The 25,409-nt window shown below is 35.2% G+C and overlaps 1 protein-coding gene across 1 annotated transcript; it reads right to left on the bottom strand.

Moving 5' to 3' along the window:
- Positions 1–22,530: 22,530 nt before the first annotated feature.
- LOC142231135 (uncharacterized) lies at positions 22,531–23,181 on the bottom strand. Its single transcript, XM_075301754.1, has one exon. It carries the CDS (start codon positions 23,179–23,181, stop codon positions 22,531–22,533), a length of 651 nt encoding a protein of 216 aa, XP_075157869.1.
- Between the last annotated feature and the right edge of the window lie 2,228 nt (positions 23,182–25,409).

Raw genomic sequence — 25,409 nt, 5'->3', positions numbered from 1 at the left:
AGTGAGTGAACTGATGATATGCCAAGAAGTTCTCCACTATTTATACCACTTTCACTTTATGGCAAAATATATCAGCCAGAAACATAATCATAAAAGTCTGTGATTATGTTTCCCTTTAATCGCAGTTATTATTGTTAACCCTTATGTGTATTTCAAACTTTAATACTTGGTCACATAAAAACAATATTATCAATCACAAAAATAAGTGTAAATATTTTTCGACAAATTTAAAAAAAAATTTATTAGACATAATTAATTTTTTTCGCTTGATAAAGAAAATTTGTAGTTTCAAGGAAAAAATTGGAGTTCAAGATTGCAAGAATGTCTTGAGAGCCATACAATGTTCGCGATGGGCTCATTATTAGAGAAAAGGAAATTCCCTCTAAACATAATAATTCCATTAACTAAAATAAAGTTAATATGGCTTTAGTAAAATAGGGGGTTCTCATTCTTTTAAGTACGACAGATCAAGAAGAGACTTGGGTAAATTGCTTCATGGTATTCTTGCAGAATGGAATACCAAACGAAGTAAACTCAAAATATAAATGAGATGTTTATAATTTCACAAATAACTTTTAAAATTATATTTATAAACTTTGTACAGATTATCAAAAGGTGAAAAACCCTTGCGAAGTTTCAGACAGTACTTCGGAGTTACTCTCCGAAAAGTAAAGAAAAGAACATTAGAACGGTTGTTCAAAATGGTGTCTCCGAAAACTCTAGAAGGAACAGAAACCAATATACCGAAGAGGGCGCATCAGGATCTTGTTATAGATACCTCAACTTTTCAAACTCCAAAGAGCAACAGAAATACGTCGAGCCCAGGCGAAGAAGAGTGTTGAGAATATTTTATCTATCTCTCTTGTCCTCAAATTGGGATGCTTTCGTCCCTAAAAATCCACAATTTAAATTAAAATTCCTCACAAAAATCCGCAATAATTGTTTGACAAGTTAAAAAACAAAAAAACGAAATAATAATAATGAAATAGGCTCTGCTGGAGAAAAATCAGAAATAATTAAACAATTAAAAAAAAAATGTCATCCATCTTGCGGTATACAAAACCTGGATAGCGGTGATTGTCTTTAATCGAGATGATCGAGAAATGAAAATGGGAGTTCGGTCACCATGTATTTATAAACGAAATTTCACTTTTAAATAGCCAAGAAAGTGGGTGGCAGACCAATATAAAGGTGAACCATCTTCATCGTTTCTACATTTATGGGATATATTGTTCAAATTAGTGTAGAACACTGCTGCACTGAAAAAACAGTGAACCCACCAGGAAAGAAAATTTTAGTTAATTGTAGAAAAATCTGTTTAATTGTAGAAAATTTTAACTAAACTGTATTATAAACGCAGATGTCGTGCTGATTTCGCAAAAACAAGTAAAACATTTTCGACAAATTTAAGAAGATTTATTAGACAACATTATTATTTTTCATTTATTGAAGAAAATTTCGTAGTTTGAAGGAAAAAATTGGACTTCAAAATTGCAAAAATGTCTTTAGTGCCATACGAAGTTCATGATGGACGCATTATTGGTAAAATTTACAAATATTAAGGAATTCTGAACTATTTTGTGGGAGACACGAATTTAGTTCATCTTTATACTTCAATTGTGTATAATTTTTTCTTCTGCTTTAGTTAAGTTAACTTACGTACGCAAAAAATTGTTGATGGCATGGAAACTTTCTTAAAACGTAATAATTCTATGAACTAAAAGAGAATTAAATCAGCTTTAGTGAAATATAGGGTTCACTTTTTTTTGAGTGTGAGAGGCCAACATTTACGGCCGAGTCCTCTCGAAATGATTTCACAATTATAGAAAAATATTTTAGCCATGCTAACTAAAATTATAAATTATCGAAACATTTGGGAATTTTCCTTTTACAAATTGAATCATCTTTTCTCCCACTGTACATCATATTTTCATATAACTACAAGTCCCTAAAATATTAATTATTAAATTATTATTAAATTTTTAATTCTACCAATTAAAAAATTAATTGAAAGTGCCGAATAAATCAATTAATTTTTTATTCAAGTATATTTTTTTTATTTCTATTTAATTCTGTGATTAATTCACTTTCGTTATTGAAAAAGTTTCAATTAAAATTCCGAATTAAAAATGTTCAAACATTAAAATAAAATATTTCTATAGAAAATTTTGTACAAATTTTATTTCTATAGAAAATTTTCTCAAAACTTTATTTTTATAGAAAATTTTTTCAAAATTTTATTTCTATAGAAAATTTTCTCAAAACTTTGTTTTTATAGAAATTTTTTTCAAAATTTTATTCCTATAGAAAAAATTATTGGATCAATAAATTTCGTGATTAGGTTAGGTTAGGTTAGGTTAAAGTGGCAGCTTGATTAAATTTCAGGCTCACTTAGACTATTCAGTCCATTGTGATACCACATTTAACTAAAAGTACCTATTACATATGGGCACTTCTAGTCTTAACCACTGAACCTTCTCTATTATTTACTTTTGTGGAACCAACCAGATTGCTCCAAAAACATTAACAAACTGCTTAAGTTAACGTTTTCCAGGTCAGCCAGTAATCTAAAGCTATATGCTCCTAAAATTCGCTTACGCCTTACACAAAAAGCAGGACACTCACACAAGAGGTGTTTAATTGATTCCTTTTCCTCCACGTCATGACAGCTTATACAATAGTCATTATACTTCGCACCTATAGTTTTTGCAAATTCGCCTATCAGGCAGCGACCCGTTATAGCAGATATTAGGAGTGCTATCTGACGCCTTGAGAACACTAGCATATCTAGTGTGCGGTTTAAGTTTAAATGGGGCCATATTTGCTTGGTGTCGTTACAACCCTTGCAATTTTCCCATCGAATATTGGCCATCATAACAGCCTTCTCACGCAGTAAGAGCTTGCAGGTGGCCAGAGGCATACCAACAGATTCTAGTTCCCCTGGAATATGTAAGGTAGTTCCTAGCCTTGCTAACACATCTGCTTCACAGTTCCCCGGTATGTTCCTATAACCAGGCACCCATATTAGGTGAATATTGTACTGCTCAGCCATCTCGTTGAGAGATTTGCGGCAGTCTATGGCCGTTTTTGAGTTAAGGAACACAGAGTCCAAGGATTTTATTGCAGGTTGACTGTCTGAGTATATATTAATGCCAATATTTGTTGGAACATTACTTCTCAGCCAATTCACCACCTCTCTTATTGCCAATATTTCAGCCTGAAAAACACTACAGTGATTAGGTAATCTTTTCGCTATTCGAATTTCCAGATCTTTAGAATATACTCCGAATCCCACTTGTCCATTCAATTTGGAGCCATCAGTATAGAAATCTATATATCTTTTATTCCCCGGGGTCTGTGTACACCACGCCTCACTGTTGGGAATTAGAGTTTCAAACTTTTTGTCGAAAAGTGGTTTTGCCAGGGTGTAATCCACTACGTTAGGCACATCCGGCATTACTTTGAGGACCGAACTATGACCGTACATTTTTCCGACCACAGCGATAGCTCGCGCAACCGCACAGCCGTTGTTGCAGCTGATTGTTTGGCCAAAATGTCAAAAGGCAATAGATGTAGCATGACATTAAGGGAGTCTGTTCCTGTCTTACTAAATGCGCCTGAGATACATAAGCTCGCCATACGCTGAACTTTATCTAAACAAGTCGGTTTCTGAAGTGCCGGCCACCAGACTACAACACCATATAGCATTATAGGTCTAACCACTGCCGTGTATAGCCAATGCACAATTTTTGGTCTTAGTCCCCACTTTTTCCCTATTGCCTTTTTGCACGAGTACAAAGCTACCGTGGCTTTTCTCGCCCTCTCTTCAATATTAAGCCTAAAATTCAGCTTCCAAAATAACACCAAGGTATTTTGCACACTCACCAAAGGGAATTTCAGTACCCCCTAAGGAAATGGGCCTAACCGTGGGAGTTTTGTGATCTTTGCAGTACATGACTATTTCTGTCGTTGCTGGATTTACACCAAGACCATTATCTTTCGCCCATTTCTCAGTCATCCGGAGAGCTCTCTGTATAATATCTCTGAGTGTGGATGGGAATTTTCCCCTGACTGCTAGCGCCACATCATCTGCGTATGCCACCACTTTTATCCTTTCTTTTTCTAGAGAAACCAGAAGGTTGTTTATAGCAACATTCCAAAGAAGAGGTGATAGAACTCCTCCTTGGGGAGTGCCTCTGTTCACATACTTTTGTATGTTTGCTTGTCCTAGTGTGGCTGAAATACGTCTCTTCATTAGCAGTTCGTCTAACAGCCTGAGTATACATGGATCAACATTCAGAGTTGTCAGTCCATTTAATATCGAGCTCGGATGGACATTATTGAACGCCCCTTCGATGTCTAGAAACGCCACGATTGTGTATTCTTTGACAGATAGTGAGCTTTCAATAAAGCTGACCAGTTCATGCAATGCGGTCTCAGTAGACCTGCCCTTCGAGTATGCATGCTGTCGTTTCGAGAGCAAACGTGAATCCACGCTAGTTCTAAGATACATGTCTATCATCCTCTCCAGGGTCTTTAGTAGGAATGAGGATAAGCTGATTGGTCGGAAATCCTTCGCACTCGAGTGAGAGGTTTTTCCTGCTTTAGGTATGAAGACGATTTTTGTTTCCCTCCACTTTTCTGGAATATATGCTAAGTTTACACATTTTTTATATATCACCGTCAACCAGGGGATAATTCTTTCAGCCACTGCCTGTAACTCCTCCGGAGTAATTCCATCAGGTCCGGGGGATTTGAATGGTCCAAATCTATTTAAAGCCCATTTTATTCTATATTCCGACACAATTTCCTCGATAGGAAATGATCGCTGAGCCTCTGTTACACCGCCGGAACATGGTTCAATCGTCTGATTTCCAGGGAAGTGTGTGTTCAAAAGTACCTCCAACGTCTCCTCACTGGACGTTGTCCAATTTCCCTCCGATGTTTTAATGAAACCTGGAGCGGTGTTAGTGGATGCTAGTACCTTCCGTAGTCTGGAAGCCTCTGACGTATTCTCAATACTGCTACAGTAATCATCCCAAGAGTTTTGTTGAGACCTTCTCAGTTCTCGTTTATATTCTCTCAGATTCATCTTGTAAGTGTCCCAATCCTCCGGAGCTCTTGTGGACTTTGCTTTGTTAAAGAGCTTCCTGCAGGATTTCCTCATATTACTTAACTCCGTAGTCCACCATGGCGGCCGATTTTTTCCCCTTGGCTTTCCTCTAGGGCAAGCAGCTTTCAGTGAAATGTTGAAGGCCTTAGTAATCCGCTCCACTGCGTGTTCGATATCTTGCACAGTGCCCATATTTGTCTCCGGCATTTCCGGTATCATCGAATTGAACGATTCCCTGTACCTATTCCAATCAGCTTTCCTAACATTTGGCGGAAATATGGTCTTTGAAGTACGAACAGCCAATCTGAAACTGATGTAGCGATGATCTGAGAAGCTATGTTCCCTCAAAACTTGCCACTCAGATATCTTATCATTCAGTTCCGGAGAGGTCAACGTTACGTCCAAAACCTGTTGTCTGTTCCTGGTGACGAAGGTTGGTGCATCTCCCTTATTGCAAACTACCAGGTTAGTACGCAAAATAAACTCTATTAGCGACTCTCCCCTTGCATTAGTATCACTACTTCCCCAAATACTATGATGTGCATTTGCATCGCATCCCATAATGAGTTTTGTCTTTGTTTTTAGTGACTCCTCAACTAAGGTCCTAACGGCACAGGGTGGCATATCCCTATCATGCCCCATGTAGACCGAAGATACTCAATATTTGCATGTGGATATCTCTAGACTGGCTACGACAGTGTCTGTATTGCTCAATGAAGGAATCAGAAACAAGTTTAGTTCGTTTTTAGCAATTATACATGCTCGATTTATATCGATACCGGTATTATGCAAAAGTTTGAAACCCGGAGTGTTTAATTCACAGATCTTGTTCTTATATATGTATGGTTCTTGAATAAGAACTATATCTATGTCTCCTTTCATCAGGAGAACTTTTAAGGCAGCACAAGCGGCCTTACAACGGTGAAGATTTATCTGGAGGAACCGTAGAACCATCCAAATTTTCAACCACCGTCACATCAGCCGCTTCAATTGAGTTATCAAGGGCTTCCTCTTCACAGATCTCGGTGACTCTCGCAACAATCCGCGGTTCAGCTTTGGTGAGGCTTGAGCCTGTAGAAACTTCCCGCCTATGATTTTCGCCATAGTCTGCAGGTTTTATGTCTCCTTCGGCTTCGCTAGGAGATTTTTTCACTGCTGACTCTACCAGAGGCTTGTCCGTTTCGGTATCCTTTGGCTGATCGCTTTTGTATACCTTCATATGGATATCATGAAAGCCATAACTTACGCGTCCTTGGGTTTGGGCTAGATGTGGCAGCGACTCTATGTTTAATATAAACACCCCATGTCGTCTTGGTCCATCCACCTCATCCAAACGACCAACCTTCCAATCGGCGGTTGGAAGATCTGGGTTACATTCTTTTAGTCTCTCTAGTATTGACTCAGGATCAGGAGGGTTTGCCGGTATACATGCATGTGCTCTAGGTTTAGCCGGTATGTCTTTTTTATCGACTAACTCCAAAGCGGCTCCTTCCCAAACTTCACCAATTAGCATCAATGCAGCTTTAAAGCAATCCATACACCTCTGGTCTGCAAAAGCTATTAACTTATATCGTCCTTGATACCATCCAGCATCTTGCTGTCGAGGACTTGGTCCGGGAAACTTTTTTCGCACCTCTGAGTAGACACCAGACATCGCGTTCTCAATTTCCCCCCATTTTTGCCTTGGAATCATACCGTCCAATGCTCCTTTATTAATAATAGCCATCACAAGGCTGTCTTTTGCAACTGAGGCAAACGATCTTTGATCCCGTTTAGAGGATGGTAGCTCATCCGGTGATCGTTCCCTTTTTCCAGCCTCAAGAATTCCTTGAGCCCATTTTAAGGAATCGCTTTGCTTAGCCGACAACGTGCTTGGGTCGACTGATCCTAATTTCTTTAGGATAAACAAAGCATTTCTTTTTTTTTAATGTAAAAAAACAAAACATTTTTATTCTAAACTCGCAATTATAATAATGAATGCCGTTATACCTAATTTTATTGCATCTCTAATTTATTTGGTTTTCATAGATATGGCATCTGTAGGCATAAAAAGTGTCACACTGCATTAGGAATTGCAATCAGAATTACAAAATTGACTTTTGTCCTTTTTTAAAATTTTGAAAGTCGATATTGTTAAAGTTTGGAAATGTCGACATTTTCAAAATTCTAATTTTCAACCTTTGTAATTTTTCAAAATTTTGAAAAGTAGAGTTCAAGAGTCAATTGGTCGACTTTGACAAACATCAAAAATATATCGTCGATTTGATTCGATTTTCAAAAAACAAACAGTCGAATTTGAAGATATGACTTCAATATTCATCGAAAAAAAGTCGATCGGAAAAAAAATTTTTGATTTTCGACTTTTGAATACCAACACTGTATTATGATTCTTATAGCAATACCACTACTATAGACTTTCTTGAATTAGACTACTTCATATTTGTACTACTTGTTATACCCTTCACCACTACTGTGGTACAGGGTATAATAAGTTTGTGCATTTGTATGTAGGTTAGGTTAGGTTAGGTTAGGTTATCGGGCTGCCAGATGTATCAGGCTCACTTAGACTATTCAGTCCATTGTGATACCACAGTGGTGAACTTCTCTCTTATCACTGAGTGCTGCCCGATTCCATGTTAAGCTCAATGACAAGGGACCTCCTTTTTATAGCCGAGTCCGAACGGCGTTCCACATTCCAGTGAAACCACTTAGAGAAGCTTTGAAACCCTCAGAAATGTCACCAGCATTACTGAGGTGGGATAATCCACCGCTGAAAAACTTTTTGGTGTTCGGTCGTAGCAGGAATCGAACCCACGACCTTGTGTATGCAAGGCGGGCATGCTAACCATTGCACCACGCACTGAAAAAAAAGCATACTCGGTTCCAAAGATTTTGTCTTTACTTTAAAAAATTTGGTATTGATTCCGAGCCAAAGAAGCGGAGAATACAAGTAAGGATACTTTTAAGACACAATTCTCTTTTAAATTTAGGTTTTGTGTACTTGCTTCTAGGAAGCAAATTTTAATTTTTCGCTTTCTCAGCTGTTTTTCTTCATATGCTATCAAAGTCCTTTAAAAACGAGTTAACGGCAACTTTGTTTTCCAAATTAGGACTCGACTTCCAGTAGAAATTACGCTATGTTTGAAGTAAAAAACTTCTTTAAAATAAAGTTTTGAAAAACATGTCCTATATTTGAACGATTTTTTGCTTTGTAGTCAAGATGCAAAAAGACAACAAATTTAAAGACAATTTCATTAAATTTAAAGAATTTTTCTGAATTATTAAAGTCAAGTTGACCTTAACCTATACATTTTTTCTTTCATGTTAAGATACCCATTTTTAAGTCAAATCACTTAATTATAAAGACCATACGACTTCATTAAAAAGTTTATCGACTTTTGGAAAAGGAAAATAACTTTTTTTTTAGAGAAATGCATCTTCTATGCTAAGCAAAATTTGTATTCGTATTTTAAAGACATGAAATCTTTGACCTCACGACAATATTTTTTTCAGTGCGGTGGCTCCCAATTTGTATGTAACGCCAAGAAGGAGGAATCATAGACCAACCTTTTAGTATACGGATCGGCTTAGAATTAAATTCTGAGCCGATTTAGCGATGACCGTCTGTCTGTCTGTCTGTCTGTTGGTGTATTTTTGTGTGCAAAGTACAGCTCGCAGTTTAAGTCCGATTGTCCTAAAATTTGTCCATTGTCCGATTTAGTTGAATTACGTAGAATTGGCATTGTAGCTATGCGTGCCAAATTTGGTTGACATCGGTTCAGATTTAGATATAGCTCCCATATATATGTTTTTCTGATTTCGACAAAAATGGTCAAAATACCAAAATTTTCCTTGTAAAATCGCCACTGCTTAGTCGAAAAGTTGTAAAAATGACTCTAATTTTCCTAAACTTCTAATACATATATATCGAGCGTTAAATCATAAATAAACTTTTGCGAAGTTTCCTTAAAATTGCTTTAGATTTAAATGTTTCCCATATTTATACCCTTCACCACTACTGTGGTACAGGGTATAATAAGTTTGTGCATTTGTATGTAACGCCAAGAAGGAGTAATCATAGGCCAACCTTTTAGTATACGGATCGGCTTAGAATTAAATTCTGAGTCGATTTAGCGATGTCCGTCTGTCTGTCTGTCCGTCTGTCTGTCCGTCTGTCTGTCCGTCTGTCTGTCTGTCTGTCTGTCTGTTGATGTATTTTTGTGTGCAAAGTAGAGCTCGCAGTTTTAGTCCGATTGTCCTAAAATTTGGTATAGTGTCCTGTTTCGGCTCAAAGACGATCCCTATTGATTTTGGAAAAAATCGGTTCAGATTTAGATATAGCTGCCATATATATTTTTCACCGATCTGGTCAAATTTGGCGTGTATATCAACCTATCTTCCTCAAATTCCGTACATCCGAATCTTTTACGAGTCTCGAAAAACTTGCAAAATATCAGCAAAATCGGTTCAGATTTAGATATAGCTCCCATATATAGCTTTCGCCCGATTTACACTCATTTGCCCACAGAGGCCAATTTTTTGCTCCGATTTAGTTGAAATTTTGCATAGGGAGTAGAATTAGCGTTGTAACTATGCGTGCCAAATTTGCTTGAAATCGGTTCAGATTTGGATATATCTCCCATGTAAAGCTTTCGCCCGATTTACACTCATATGACCACAGAGGCCAATTTTTAACTCCGATTTAGTTGAAATTTTGCACAGGGAGTAGAATTAGCATTGTAGCTATGCGTGCCAAATTTGGTTGAAATCGGTTCAGATTTAGATATAGCTCCCATATATATGTTTTTCTGATTTCGACAAAAATGGTCAAAATACCAACATTTTCCTTGTAAAATCGCCACTGCTTAGTCGAAAAGTTGTAAAAATGACTCTAATTGTCCTAAACTTCTAATACATATATATCGAGCGATAAATCATAAGTAAACTTTTGCGAAGTTTCCTTAAAATTGCTTCAGATTTAAACGTTTCCCATATTTTTTTACTAACATTGTGTTCCACCCTAGTGCATTAGCCGACTTAAATTTTGAGTCTATAGATTTTGTAGAAGTCTATCAAATTCTTCCAGATCGAGTGATATTTAAATTTATGTATTTGGAACAAACCTTTATATATTTATAGCCCCCAACACATTTGACGGATGTGATATGGTATCGAAAATTTAGATCTACAAAGTGGTGCAGGGTATAATATAGTCGGCCCCGCCCGACTTTAGACTTTCCTTACTGGTTTTTTACTAAAATTGTGTTCCACCCTAGTGCATTAGCCAACTTAAATTTTGAGTCTATAGATTTTGTAAAAGTCTATCAAATTCTGTCCAAATCGAGTGATATTTAAATGTATGTATATGGGACAAACCTTTATCTATAGCACCCAACACATTTGAGGGATGTGATATGATATCGAAAATTTAGATCTACAAAGTGGTGCAGGGTATAATATAGTCGGCCCCGCCCGACTTTAGACTTTCCTTACTTGTTTAAAATAGGAAATTTTAATCAACTTAAGTTCGAAAATTAAATAAATTTTATTTGACGCTTTTCTGGCTATTTTTTAGCTTGAGACATAGGTATATGCAAGATAAAATTAGCCAGAAAATTAAAAACAAGTATATACGGCCGTAAGTTCGACCAGGCCGAAGCTTATGTACCCTCCACCATGGATTGCGTAGAAACTTCTACTGAAGCCGATGGCAAGGTATCTTAAAACTTCCTAACAAAGTAATATATACCACATAGTCCATACGTGGTGTATATTAACCTACAAAAGGGCAGATTAAATACGTATATAATTAAGTTTAAAGTTTGTATAGAAGTAAAATTTTGACAAAATTTTCTATAGAAATAAAATTTGGAAAAAATTTTCTATAGAAATAACTTTTTGACAAAAAATTCTATAGAAATAAAATTTTGTCAAAATTTTCTATAGAAATAAAATTTTGACAAAATTTTCTATAGAAATAAAATTTTGACAAAGTTTTCTATAGAAATAACATTTTGACAATGTTTTCTATAAAAATAAAATTTTGGTAGATTATTTTTCGCTCGAGTGGCAACCATGATTATGAACCGATATGGACCAATTTTTGCGTGATTGGGGATCGGCTACATATACTATAGACCGATATGGACCAATATTGGCATGGTTATTAGCGGCCTTATACTAACACCACGTTGCAAATTTCAACCGGATCGGATGAATTTTGCTCCTCCAAGAGGCTCCGGAGATCAAATCTGGGGAACGGTTTATATGGGGGCTATATATAATTATGAACCGATATGGACCAATTCTTGCATGTTTGTTAGATACCACATTCTAACACCATGTTCCAAATTTCAACCGGATCGGATGAATTTTGCTCCTCCAAGAGGCTCCGGAGGACAAATCTGGGGATCGATTTATATGGGGGATATATATAATTATGGACCGATATGGACCAATTCTTACATGGTTGTTAGAGACCATATACTAACACCATGTACCAAATTTCAACCGGATCGGAAGAATTTTGCTCCTCTAAGAGGCTCCGGAGGTCACATCTGGGGATCGGCTTATATAGGGGCTATATATAATTATGGGTATATATGGTTTTTGCATGGTCGTTAGAGAACATATACCACCACCATGTACCAAATTTCAGCCGAATCGGATGAAATTTGCTTCTCTTAGAGGCTCCGCAAGCCAAATCGGGGGATCGGTTTATATGGGGGCTATATATAATTATTGACCGATGTGGACCAATTTTTGCATGGTTTTTAGAGAATATATACTAACACCATGTACCAAATTTCAGCCGTATCGGATGAAATTTGCTTCTCTTAGAGCCATCGCAAGCCAAATTGGGGGGTCCGTTTATATGGGGGCTATACGTAAAAGTGGACCGATATGGACCAATTTTTGCATGGTTGTTAGGGACCGTATATTAACATCATGTACCAAGTTTCAGCCAAATCGGATGAAATTTGCTTCTCTTAGAGCAATCGCAAGCCAAATTTGGGGGTCCGTTTATATGGGGGCTATACGTAAAAGTGGACCGATATGGACCAATTTTTGCATGGTTGTTAGAGACCATATACTAACCCCACCTACCAAATTTCATTCGGATCGGATGAAAGTTGCTTCTCTTAGAGCAATAGCAAGCCAAAGTTGGGGGTCCGTTTATATGGGGGCTATACGTAAAAGTGGACCGATATGGCCCATTTGCAATACCATCCGACCTACATCAATAACAACTACTTGTGCCAAGTTTCAAGTCGATAGCTTATTTCGTTCGGAAGTTAGCGTGATTTCAACAGACGGACGGACGGACGGACGGACGGACGGACATGCTCAGATCGACTCAGAATTTCACCACGACCCAGAATATATATACTTTATGGGATCTTAGAGCAATATTTCGATGTGTTACAAACGGAATGACAAAGTTAATATACCCCCATCCTATGGTGGAGGGTATAAAAATATATTAAATTGAGCTCGAGGTCTGACCTCGACTTCGAGCTTAATTACAAAACCAAAAGAATTAAGTATTTGAACAAAACGACGATTGCCAAACAAAACCACAGCTGAATATTAAATTATATTTACATCCTGTAAAAGAAGTCAACGTTTATTACAAACATAATATGTTTAAAGGAACAAAATATTTTTTCAAATGAAAAGAAATTTATGATGTTCGTTGGACTAAATACCGTTTGAAGGGAAAGTAATTTCCTTTTGCATGTAAATGTTGCCCATGGAACCATTTTTGCTAAGTTAATGCCCTTTTTGAGTAACAGCTCATTGAACTCATTACCAAAATAATGGAACTATTCGGGGTGGATTGCCAAATCTATTTTTTAATTGGATCACATGAATGAGAGTTTATTTAATAAAAGAGATTAACTTGAATTCTAGGGGAAATGTGTATGAGAAAATTAAATTTGATAAAACCCCTAACAAAATAACCAAGAACCGATGAAGCACAGTAGTCGCCTTAAGGGTTAATTTATTAAATCCAGATTATCCCACTAACTTGTTAATGTTATCGGGCATTTAGTAGGTTATATTTCATTGATATGTAATCAAATAAAATAAATTTAGATCGGCTTTTTGTTTACTAAATTCCAAAAGATTCTATTTTTATTATAGACACTTGAAAATTCTATTTTCAAGTGCCATGTAATAAAGATACAAACTACGATCGATCATCTTCTTAATCAATATTTGAGTTTTTCAAGAAGTTCGAATAATATGAGAATTATTTTCAATTGATTTCACGGCGTCAACGCAGCAACATCATTACTAGTGGACTGACTACTCAGAGCATTGAACTCTATTTAGATTCTTTAAGCCTTCCATAGGAACAACGATATTCATGTCCATACATCTCAAGTATTTATAACAAAAGAGTTGGATCACAACACACTAAACAAGGATTGGTGAATAAAATCCAACAAACAGGTTTTTAAATTTCTGGTAATGTTTTGCTTGCGATCACTGAAAAGAAACTTTAAAACACTCACTCATTCATAAAAGGAATGTTCATCACTTCTAGTATAACAATAACGGTTTCCATTCGAGCCCAAAATAATATACTACAATTTGAAAAAAAAATTACCAAATAAAATATCTTATTTTGCACAATTTTATTGCTATAGAAAATTTTATCAAAATTGAAAATTGTATCAATTTTATTGCTATAGAAAATTGTGTCAAATTTTGCCAAAATTTTATTTCTATAGAAAATATTGTTAAAATTTTATTGCAATAAAAAACTTTTTCAAAATTTTATTTCAAAATAGAAAATTTTGTTAAAATTTTATTTTAGCAGAAAATGTTGTAATTTTTTTTCTATAGAAAATTTTATCATAATTTTATTTCTATACAAAATTTTGTCACAATTTTTTTTCTATAGAAAATTTTATCAAAATTTGTTTCTATAGAATATTTTGTCACAAATTTTTTTCTACATAAATGTTATTTCTATAGAAAATTTTGTTAAAATTTTATTGCTATAGAAAATTTTGGCAAAATTTTATTTCTATAGAAAATTTTGTCAAAATTTTATTTCTATAGAAAATTTTGTTAAAATTTTATTTCTATAGAAAATTTTATTTCTATTAAAAATTTTATCAACATTTTATTCCTATAGAAAATATTGTCAAAAATTTATTTCTATAAAAATGTTATTTCTATAGAAAATTTTGTAAATAATTTATTTCTATAGAAAATTTTATCAAAATTTTATTTCTATGGAAAATTTCATGATAATTTTATTTCTATAGAAAATTTTATTAAAATTTTATTTCTATAGAAAATTTTGTCAAAATTTTATTGCTATAGAAAATTTGTCAAAATTTAATTTTTATAGAAAATTTGTTAAAATTTTATTGCAACAGAAAATTTTGTCAAAATTTTATTTTAGTAGAAAATTTTGTCAAAATTTTATTTTAGCAGAAAATTTTGTAAATTTATTTTCTATAGAAAATTTTATCATAATTTTATCTCTATACAAAATTTTGTCATTTTTTTTTTTCTATAGAAAATTTTATCAAAAATATTTTTCTATAGAAAATTTTGTAAGAAAAAAAATTTTCTACAAAAATGTTACTTCTATAGAAAATTTTGTCAAAATTTTATTTCTATAGAAAATTTTGTCAAAATTTTATTTCTATAGAAAATTTTATTAAAATTTTATTGCTATAGAAAATATTGTCAAGATTTTATTTTAAAAGAAAATTTTGTAAATTTTTTTCCATTTAAAATTTTCTCAAAAATATATTTCTACAATTTGGAGAAAATTTTGCCAAAAAACTACCAAACAAAATATCTTATTTTGCACAATTTTATTGCTATGGAAAATTGTGTCAAAATTGTATTTTTATAAAAAATTTTGCCTTAATTTTATTTCTATAAAAAAATTTATAAAGCTTTTTTACAGATAATTTTGTCAAAATTTTTTTTCTATAAAAAATTTTGTCAAAAATATATTTCTATAGAAAATTTTGTCAAAAATTTATTGCTATAGAAAAGGTTGTCAAAATTTAATTTCTATAGAAAATTTTGTTAAACTTTTATTGCAATAGAAAATTTTATCAAAATTTTATTTCTATAGAAAATTTTGTCAAAAATTTATTGCTACAGAAAAGTTTGTCAAAATTTCATTTCTATAGAAAATTTTGTTAAACTTTTATTGCAATAGAAAATTTTATCAAAATTTTATTTCTATAGAAATTTTTGTCAAAATTTTATTTTAATAGAAAATTTGTCAAAATTTTATTTCTATAGAAAATTTTGTCAAAATTTTATTTCTATAGAAAATTTTGTCAAAATTTTATTTCTATGGAAAATTTTGTCAAAATTTTATTTCTATAGAAAATTTTGTCAAAATTTTATTTCTATAGAAAATTTTGTCAAAATTTTATTGCTATAGAAAATTTTGTCAAAATTTTATTTCTATAGAAAATTTTGTCAAATTTTTTTTTTTTAAAGAAAGTTGGATTTATGTAGAGAATTGTGTCAAAATTTTGTTTCTATAGAAAATTTTGTTAAAAATTTTATTTCTATAAAAATTTTTTCAAAATTTTATTTATATAGAAATATTTGTCAAAACTTTGTTTTTGTAGAAACTTTTGTCAAAATTTTTTTCGATAGAAAATTTTTTCAAAATTTTATTTCTATTGAAAATTTTATTAAAATTTTATTTCTATAGAAAATTTTCTCAAAATTTTATTTCTATAGAAAATTTTGTTAAAATTTTATTTCTATAGAAAATTTTATTTCTATAAAAATTTTATTTCTATAGAAAATTTTGTGAAAATTTTATTTCTATAGACAATTTAGTAAAATTTTATTTCTATAGAAAATTTTGTCCAAATTTTATTTCTATAGAATATTTTATTAAAATTTTATTGCTATAGCAAATATTGTCAAAATTTTATTTTAAAAGAAAATTTTGTTAAAATTTTATTTCTATAGAAAAATTTGTTTTTCTATAGATAATTTTGTCAAAATTTTATTTCTATAGAAAATTTTATCAAAATGTTATTTCTATTGAAAATTTTATGAAAATTTTATTTCTATAGAAAGCTTTGTCAATATTTTATTTCTATAGAAACTGGCTCGCTCTGTGGTATCGTGGCCTCGAGATGGTCGGCATTTTGGTATTTTTTTGTGCCAACCTTACTCTTTAAAATGCCCCAATAGCACAAGTCCAAGAGATTAAGATCCGGAGAGTTTGGTGACCATTTTACGGTATAAATTAAGCGAATAACGCACAGTGGTTCCAAATCGTTTTTTTTTTAAATAATTCTGCAACATTTGAACGGATAAAGATATCAACATAATTTTTTCTTTGTGCCAAAGCTAAGGTATTTTGCTCTAAATTGCAAATTTGTGGATCCCTTGTGTGTCTACGGGCTGGCGTTGAAAATTCGTTACCTCGGGGGTATGCAATTTTGTTTTAGCTGTCAACTCCGCAATTTTGAACCGATTTTGATGATTTTTTCTTTGCTGTATAGAACTTGTAAAGCTCTACAAATAACATAAAGGTGGAATTACATACCATGCAGTAATGCGTGCGCACGTTATATTCGAATGCGTTGACGAATACGATTTTTCAATTTAGTTACACATCAATTACTGAAAAGTAGGAATTGAGGCGGCTGCACTTGCCTGATCAAAAACTACTTTGGTTTGCCGTGGGAGGTATCTCTCTACGTGTACGTTTACATGCTGTTAACGTAGCCGACGCATTGAAAAGTTCATGCGGTCGTGTGCATCCGTTACGTTGGTGTGTAACTCACACAGTAGTATTTCTCACATTTTAACTTTTTGTTGACAATAGCATATAACGTACGTACGCATGACCGTACGGTATGTAATTCCACCTTAAGTTTGCGTGCATGTGCGTTTATTTGAAGAAAAAAAAACGAAAAATTATCCATTAAAAATATAAAAACACGAGTTATAAAAAATTGAATTAAAACCATGCCGAAGCTTATGTACCCTCCACCATGGATTGCGTAGAAACTTCTTCTAAACACTGCCATCCACAATCGAATTACTTAAGTTGTAGTAACTCTTGCCGATGGCAAGGTACCTTAAAACCTCCTAACGCCGTCTTCTAAATTGGATGTAAGTCCATATATTAAATCATAAAAGATCGATCAAATACGTATATAATTAAGTTTGACAAAATTTTCTATAGAAATAAAATTTTGACAAAAGTTTCTATAGAAATAAAATTTTAACAAAATTTTCTATAGAAATAAAATTTTAACAAAATTTTCTATAGAAATAAAATTTTAACAAAATTTTCTATAGAAATAAAATTTTGACAAAATTTTCTATAGAAATAAAATTTTGACAAAATTTTCTATAGAAAAAAAATTTTGGTAGATGATGGCAACCATGATTATGAACCGATATGGACCAATTTTGGTATGGTTGTAAGCGGCCATATACGAACACCACGTTCCGAATTTGAACCGGATCGGATTAATTTTGCTCCTCCAATAGGATCCGGAGGTCAAATCTGGAGAACGGTTTATATGGGGGCTATATATAATTATGGACCGATATGGACCAATTCTGGCACGGTTGTCAAAGATCATATACTAACACCATGTTCCAACTTACAACTGGATTGGATGAAATTGGCTTCTCTTAGAGGCTCCGCAAGCCAAATCTGGGGATCGGTTTATATGGGGGCTATATATAATTGTGAACCGATGTGGACCAATTTTTGCATGAATGTTAGAGACCATATACTAACACCACGTTCGACATTTGAACCGGATTGGATGAATTTTACTTCTCTTAGAGACTCCGCAAGCCAAATCTGGGGATCGGTTTATATGGGGGCTATATGGACCGATATGGACCAATTCTGGCACGGTTGTTAAAGATCATATACTAACATCATGTACCAAATTTCAGGCGGATCAGATGAAATTTGCTTCTCTTTGAGGCTCCGCATGCCAAATCTGGGGATCGGTTTATATGGGAGCTATATATAAAGGGTGATACGGTCAAAATTTGGTCAATATAAACTTGACGTATTTCTTTCAATTTTGCATTTAACCTGAACACCCCTCATTTGGAAGGTGTGTGTGTAGAATGTTACTCCTATTTTGATTTTGGAATTCGCTCTTCAGTTGTCAAAATGCCGTGTATCAAAATTTTGCTCGCGCATCGAGAAAATCCGAGCTACTCGCACGCAAAGCTGGCAAAATCGCTAAAAGTTGCCAAATCAACCGTTACAAATGTAATTAAAGTGTTTGGGGAACGTTTGTCGACAGCCAGGAGTCTGGATCGGGGGAAAATCGAAAACTGGAAGCCGCTGAGACGACAAAGAGAGTTGCCGGTAGTTTCAAGCGAAACCCTAACCTCTCTCTCCGAGATGCCGCAAATAAGCTGGGTGTATCGTCTACAACCGTGCATCGAGCCAAAAAACGAGCCGGACTATCGACTTACAAGAAGGTAGTGACTCCAAATCGCGATGATAAACAAAATACGACGGCCAAAGCGCGATCCCGGAGGCTGTACACGATGATGCTGACGAAGTTTGACTGCGTGGTAATGGACGACGAAACCTACGTCAAAGCCGACTACAAGCAGCTTCCGGGAAAGGAGTTTTATACGGCAAAAGGAAGGGGAAAGGTAGCAGATATTTTCAAGCACATAAAACTGTCAAAGTTCGCAAAGAAATATCTGGTTTGGCAAGCCATCTGTACCTGCACACAAAAAAATTTCACGAAAATTTTTCCAATTAAAATTTTAATTGAGTTTTAAAAAATATTCAATTAAAAATTTAATTGATTCAACAAATTTTTTAATTGAAACAAAAATCAATCACAAAAATAATAGTATCAATTAATTTTTTAATTGGATCAATTAACATTTTAATTGACCTTCAATTAATTTTTTAATTGATACTATCATTTCTGTGATTGAAGACATTTCAATTAAAAATTAATTGGATCAACTAATTTCGTGATTGAATCAGAAAATTTTTTTTTGTCTCTGTGGCTTGAAAATCAGCATTTTCATAGCTTCCGGGACTGTCAACCAAGAAATTTACTTTTGAATAAACGTCTGCTGCCTTTCCTGAAGAAACACGATTGTTCCGTACTGTTTTGGCCGGATTTGGCATCTTGCCATTACGGTGAAAAGGCCATGGAGTGGTACGCCGCCAACAACGTGCAGGTGGTTCCCAAGGACAAGAACCCTCCCAACACGCCAGAGCTCCGCCCAATTGAGAAATACTGGGCTATTGTCAAGCGGAACCTAAAGAAGACCAAAAAAACTCCTAAGGACGAGCAGCAGTTCAAGGCAAACGCTTTCTGCGGCGAAGAAGATGGACAAGGTGGCTGTACAAAATCTGATGCCGGCGTGAGGTCCGGCAATTCGGATTTGGAAAAGCGAAAGCCTAACTGAATATTTTTCCTGAATTTTATACTAATTGAACTTGAAAAAGAAATTTAATTTGATTTTTTAAATAAACGATTTCACCGATTTACAGGCGTTTTCCCTTGACCAAATTTTGACCGTATCACCCATGGACCGATGTGGACCAATTTTTGCATGGTAGTTAGAGACCACATACCAACATCATGTACCAAATTTCAGGCTGATCGGATGAAATTTGTTTCGCTTTGAGGCTCCACAAGCCAAATCTGGTGATCGGTTTATATGGGGGCTGTATTTAATTATGGACCGATGTGGACCAATTTTTATACCCTGCTCCACACTGTGGAACAGGGTATTATAAGTTAGTGCATATGTTTGCAACACCCAGAAGGAGACGAGATAGACACATGGTGTCTTTGGCAAAAATGCTCAGGGTGGGCTCCTGAGTCGATATAGCGATGTCCGTCTGTCCGTCTGTCCGTCTGTCCGTGAACACATTTTTGTAATCAAAGTCTAGGTCGCAGTTTTAGTCCAATCGACTTCAAATTTGGCACAAGTATGTGTTTTGGCGCAGAATAGATACCTATTGATTTTGGAAGAAATCGGTTCAGATTTAGATATAGCTCCCATATATATCTTTCGCCCGATATGGGCTAATACGGTCCCAGAAGCCAGAGTTTTACCCCAATTTGGTTGAAATTTTGCACTAGGAGTTCAATTAGTAGTGTAGTCTAGTGTGCCAAATTTTATTGAAATCGGTTCAGATTTAGATATAGCTCCCATATATATCGTTCGCCCGATTTACACTCATATGACCACAGAGGCCAATTTTTTGCTCCGATTTAGTTGAAATTTTGCACAGGGAGTAGAATTAGCATAGAAGCTATGCGTGCCAAATTTGGTTGAAATCGGTTCAGATTTAGATATAGCTCCCATATATAGCTTTCGCCCGATTTACACTCATATGACCACAGAGGCCAATTGTTTGCTCCGATTTAGTTGCAATTTTGCACAGGGAGTAGAATTAGCATTGTAACTATGCGTGCCAAGTTTGTTTGAAATCGGTTCAGATTTAGATATATATCCCATATATAGCTTTCGCCCGATTTACACTCACATGACCACAGAGGCCAATTTTTAACTCCGATTTAGTTGAAATTTTGCACAGGGAGTAGAATTAGCATTATAGCTATGCGTGCCAAATTTGGTTGAAATCGGTTCAGATTTAGATGTAGCTCCCATATATAGCTTTCACCCGATTTACACTCATATGACCACAGTGGCCAATCTTTTACTCCGATTTAAGTGAAATTTTGCACAGGGAGTAGAATTAGCATTGTAGCTATTCGTGCCAAATTTGGTTGAAATCGGTTCAGATTTAGATATAGCTTCCATATATAGCTTTCGCCCGATTTACACTCATATGACCACAGAGGCCAATTTTTTGCTCCGATTTAGTTGAAATTTTGCACAGGGAGTATAATTAGCATTGTAGCTATGCGTGCCAAATTTGGTTGAAATCGGTTCAGATTTAGATATATCTCCCATATATAGCTTTGGCCCGATTTACACTCATATGACCACAGAGCCCAATTTTTAACTCCGATTTAGTTGAAATTTTGCACAGAGAGTAGAATTAGCATTATAGCTATGCGTGCCAAATTTGGTTGAAATCGGTTCAGATTTAGATATATCTCCCATATATAGCTTTTGCCCGATTTACACTCATATGACCGTAGAGGCCAATTTTTAACTCCGATTTAGTTGAAATTTTACACAGGGAGTAGAATTAGCATTGTAGCTATGCGTGCCAAATTTGGTTGAAATCGGTTCAGATTTAGATATAGCTCCCATATATATGTTTTTCTGATTTCGACAAAAATGGTCAAAATACCAACATTTTCCTTGTAAAATCGCCAAAAGTTGTAAAAACGACTCTAATTTTCCTAAACTTGTAATACATATATATCGAGCGATAAAGCATAAATAAACTTTTGCGACGTTTCCTTAAAATTGCTTCAGATTTAAATGGTTCCCATATTTTTTTTACTAACATTGTGTTCCACCCTAGTGCATTAGCCCACTTAAATTTTGAGTCTATAGATTTTGTAGAAGTCTATCAAATTCTGTCCAGATCGAGTGATATTTAAATGTATGTATGTGGGACAATCCTTTATATATAGCCCCCAACACATTTGACGAATGTGATATGGTATCGAAAATTTTGGTCTACAGAGTGGTGCAGGGTATAATATAGTCGGCCCCGCCCGACTTTAGACTTTCCTTACTTGTTATATATATGTTAGAGACCATATACCAACACCATGTACCAAATTTTAGCAAATCTGGTGATCGGTTTATATGGCGGCTGTATTTAATTATGGACCGATGTGGACCAATTTTTGTATAGTTATTAGAGACCATATACCAACAAGTTTCAAGTCGATAGCTTGTTTCGTTCGGAAGTTAACGTGATTTCAACAGACGGACGGACTGACATGCTTAGATCGACTCAGAATTTCACCACGACCCAGAATATATATACTTAGAGCAATATTTCGATGTGTTATAAACGGAATGACAAAGTTAATATACCCCCCATCCTATGGTGGAGGGTATAAATAAAAACTTTATATCAGAGAAATGCGTATTATATGCTAAGAAAAATTCGCTTTCGTATTTAATGACATAAAATCTTTGGTCTCACGACATTATTTTTTCAGTATAGAATCAAATTGGGCCAATAATTTTTAAACAATTATCCAGATAGAAGATGAGGATCACATTTTGGAGGACTGTGTTTCAGGATCAGTATTAGGTTAGGCTTAACGCCCTGAACTGTATACATCTCATAGATTTGACATTTTGTTTGCCTAACTAAACCAAGTTGTTGGTGATTTTACAAATGCATTCCTTAGAATGTAAAATAAATTCACACAAATATATTCCAGTTAATAACTTTTACTTAACATATATTCAAATAAACAAAGTTTCAGTTTCTCATTTTAATTATGGATGCAAGAATCAATGGTGTTATGGATATTCTCCAATTCCAAAACAGCAACTTCGGCAGCGGTGTGGGTGCAAACATCGGCATCGGAGACAACAGCGGGGAGTCGTTCACTGGTGCTCTTACGGATGGTCTTGATCGATTTGCGGGCATTGTTCATGTACAAAGTAGCCTTAATAGTCAAACGGGCATAGCAAGAGTTCTTCAAGACGCTATTTTTATAATTGCGGCATTTGTTGTAGGTGGAGAGAACATCATAGCCATCGAATACCAATTGTTGGGTAGCTTCACTGATGTCGCTCATAATTTGGGCAGAGGACTTGGCAGCAACGACACCGCATACACCCATATCACGGTGCATGGCATCAACGGTGGCAGCAACTTTTTCTTCTTCGGCAGCAACGCATTCGTGATTTTCTTCACGGCGAGCTTCAATGCTTTGGACGGCTTCCTCAACCTGATGCAAAGGATCCAAAACAATATCCTCAACGGAATGTTGCAAAGCTACAGCGGCATCCTTGGCAATTTGGCCCATTTCGGTTAAGATATCATCGACCATGCCTTCATAGTTGATGGCGGCATTGTCAATGGTACCAGCCTGGGCGGCTACCAAGAATAAGGCGAAAATAGCGAAAAAGGTTTTCATGTTGATTTTGAATTGAGTAAACTGATTATTATTCCCACACTGCTGAAGCTTTTATACAACTTTCACTTAAGCGCTAAGCATATGCGGGAAAACGTAGTAAGTATGAAGTGATAAGTTCTGTTATCCTAGCAAAAATCGCTGTTCAAAATTAATTTGCTGATTTCAGAGTAGACAGAAGAAACAATTATTGGTATTAACATTAGAGGTGAGCACGTGATTGATATTTCACTCAGGTACTCCCATGCTTACGAACGACAATTTTTACTCATGCACCATAAAAATTCTGGACCCTCACCCATTCTCATACTCACGATTGTAGAATTGAACTTCCGCAAGTATGATCACGAATGGAAATATTAAAAACAAAAAACAAGTATATACGGCCGTAAGTTCGGCCAATCTTATGTACCCTCCACCATGGATTGCGTAGAAACTTCTATGTTACGAAAGACTGTCATCCACGAATTTCAACTCACTCGGATGAAATTTACTCCTCCAAGAGTCTCCAAAACCAAATCTCGGGATCGGTTTATATGGGGGCTATAAATGACTATGGACTGATATGGACCACTTTTGGCATGGTTGTTAAATATCATATACTACCACCACGTACCAAATTTCAACCAGATCGGATGAATTTTGCTTCTCCAAAAGGCACCGGAGGTAAAATCTGAGGATTGGTTTATATGGGAGCTATATATAATTATGAACTGATAGGAACCAATTCCTGCACGGTTGTTGTTGGATACCATATACTAACATCACGTACCAAATTTCAACCGAATGGGAAGAATTTTGCTCTTCCAAGGTGCTCCGGGGGTCAAATCTGGGGATCGGTTTATATGGGGCCTATATATAATTATGGACCGATATCGACCAATTTTTGCATGGGTGTTTGAGGCCATATATTAACATCACGTACCAAATTTCAACTGAATCAGATGAATTTTGGTCTTCCAAGAGGCTCCGGAGGTCAAATCTGGGGATCGGTTTATATGGGGCCTATATATAATTATGGACCGATATCGACCAATTTTTGCATGGGTGTTTGAGGCCACATATTAACATCACGTACCAAATTTCAACTGAATCAGATGAATTTTGTCTTCCAAGAGGCTCCGCAAGCCAAATCGGGGGATCGGTTTATATGGGGGCTATATATAATTATGGACCGATGTGATCCAATTTTTGCATGGTTGTTAGAGACCATATACGAACACCATGTACCAAATTTCAGCCGGATCGGATGAAATTTGCTTCTCTTTTAGGCTCCGCAAGCCAAATTTGGGGGTCCGTTTATTTTGGGGCTATACGTAAAAGTGGACCGATGTGGCCCATTTGCAATACCATCCGACCTACATCAATAACAACTACTTGTGCCAAGTTTCAAGTCGATAGCTTGTTGCGTTCGGAAGTTAGCGTGATTTCAACAGACGGACGGACGGACGGACATGCTCAGTTCGACTCAGAATTTCACCACGACCCAGAATATATACTTCATGGGGTCTTAGAGCAATATTTCGATGTGTTACAAACGGAATGACAAAGTTAATATACCCCCCATCCTATGGTGGAAAATCTTACTCATGCACACTCACGCACGATATTGTGCTCATTCACCCTCACGAAAAGAAATTTTGTGCTCACGCACGAAATGTCGTGACTCACGAAAAATACCCTGACTCACAAAAAATATCGTGGCTCACGAATAAATTTATGACTAATTTACCTCGTGGCTCACGCACGAAATGTCATGACTCACGAAAAATACCCTGACTCACAAAAAATATCGTGGCTCACGAATAAATTTATGACTAATTTACCTCAGGTACGTGTTTCAGAATATGAGCATGATTAAAAACGAAAGCGTTATTAAACTCTTAACATGCCAGGTCTCACTAAAATTCATCTCGTAAGCGTTTTATGCCCGTGGGCGGGATTTTTTTCGTGAGCGTATTTTTGGGAAATTCCTTACTCACGCACACTCACGAAGAAATTATTTTCGTAACTCACGCTAACGCATGACTTTTGGTTTGTTAATCGCGGTCACGCATACTCACGCCATTGCTAACAGCATGAGTCTCGAAATTTTTCGTGATTCACAACAATTTCGTGTCACGTGCACACATCCAACGCACGTTGGCTGCCATTTGTCATTGGCATGTACGCCTTCCCCTTGCACATCTTTATATGCAATACGGTCATGGTCTCAATCAAACACCAAAAAC

Source organism: Haematobia irritans, chromosome 3 (assembly GCF_050003625.1).
Source record: "Haematobia irritans isolate KBUSLIRL chromosome 3, ASM5000362v1, whole genome shotgun sequence".
Taxonomy (NCBI): domain Eukaryota; kingdom Metazoa; phylum Arthropoda; class Insecta; order Diptera; family Muscidae; genus Haematobia; species Haematobia irritans.
Note: the sequence above shows the minus strand (reverse complement) of the source record. Positions and strands in the feature narration are given on the sequence as shown.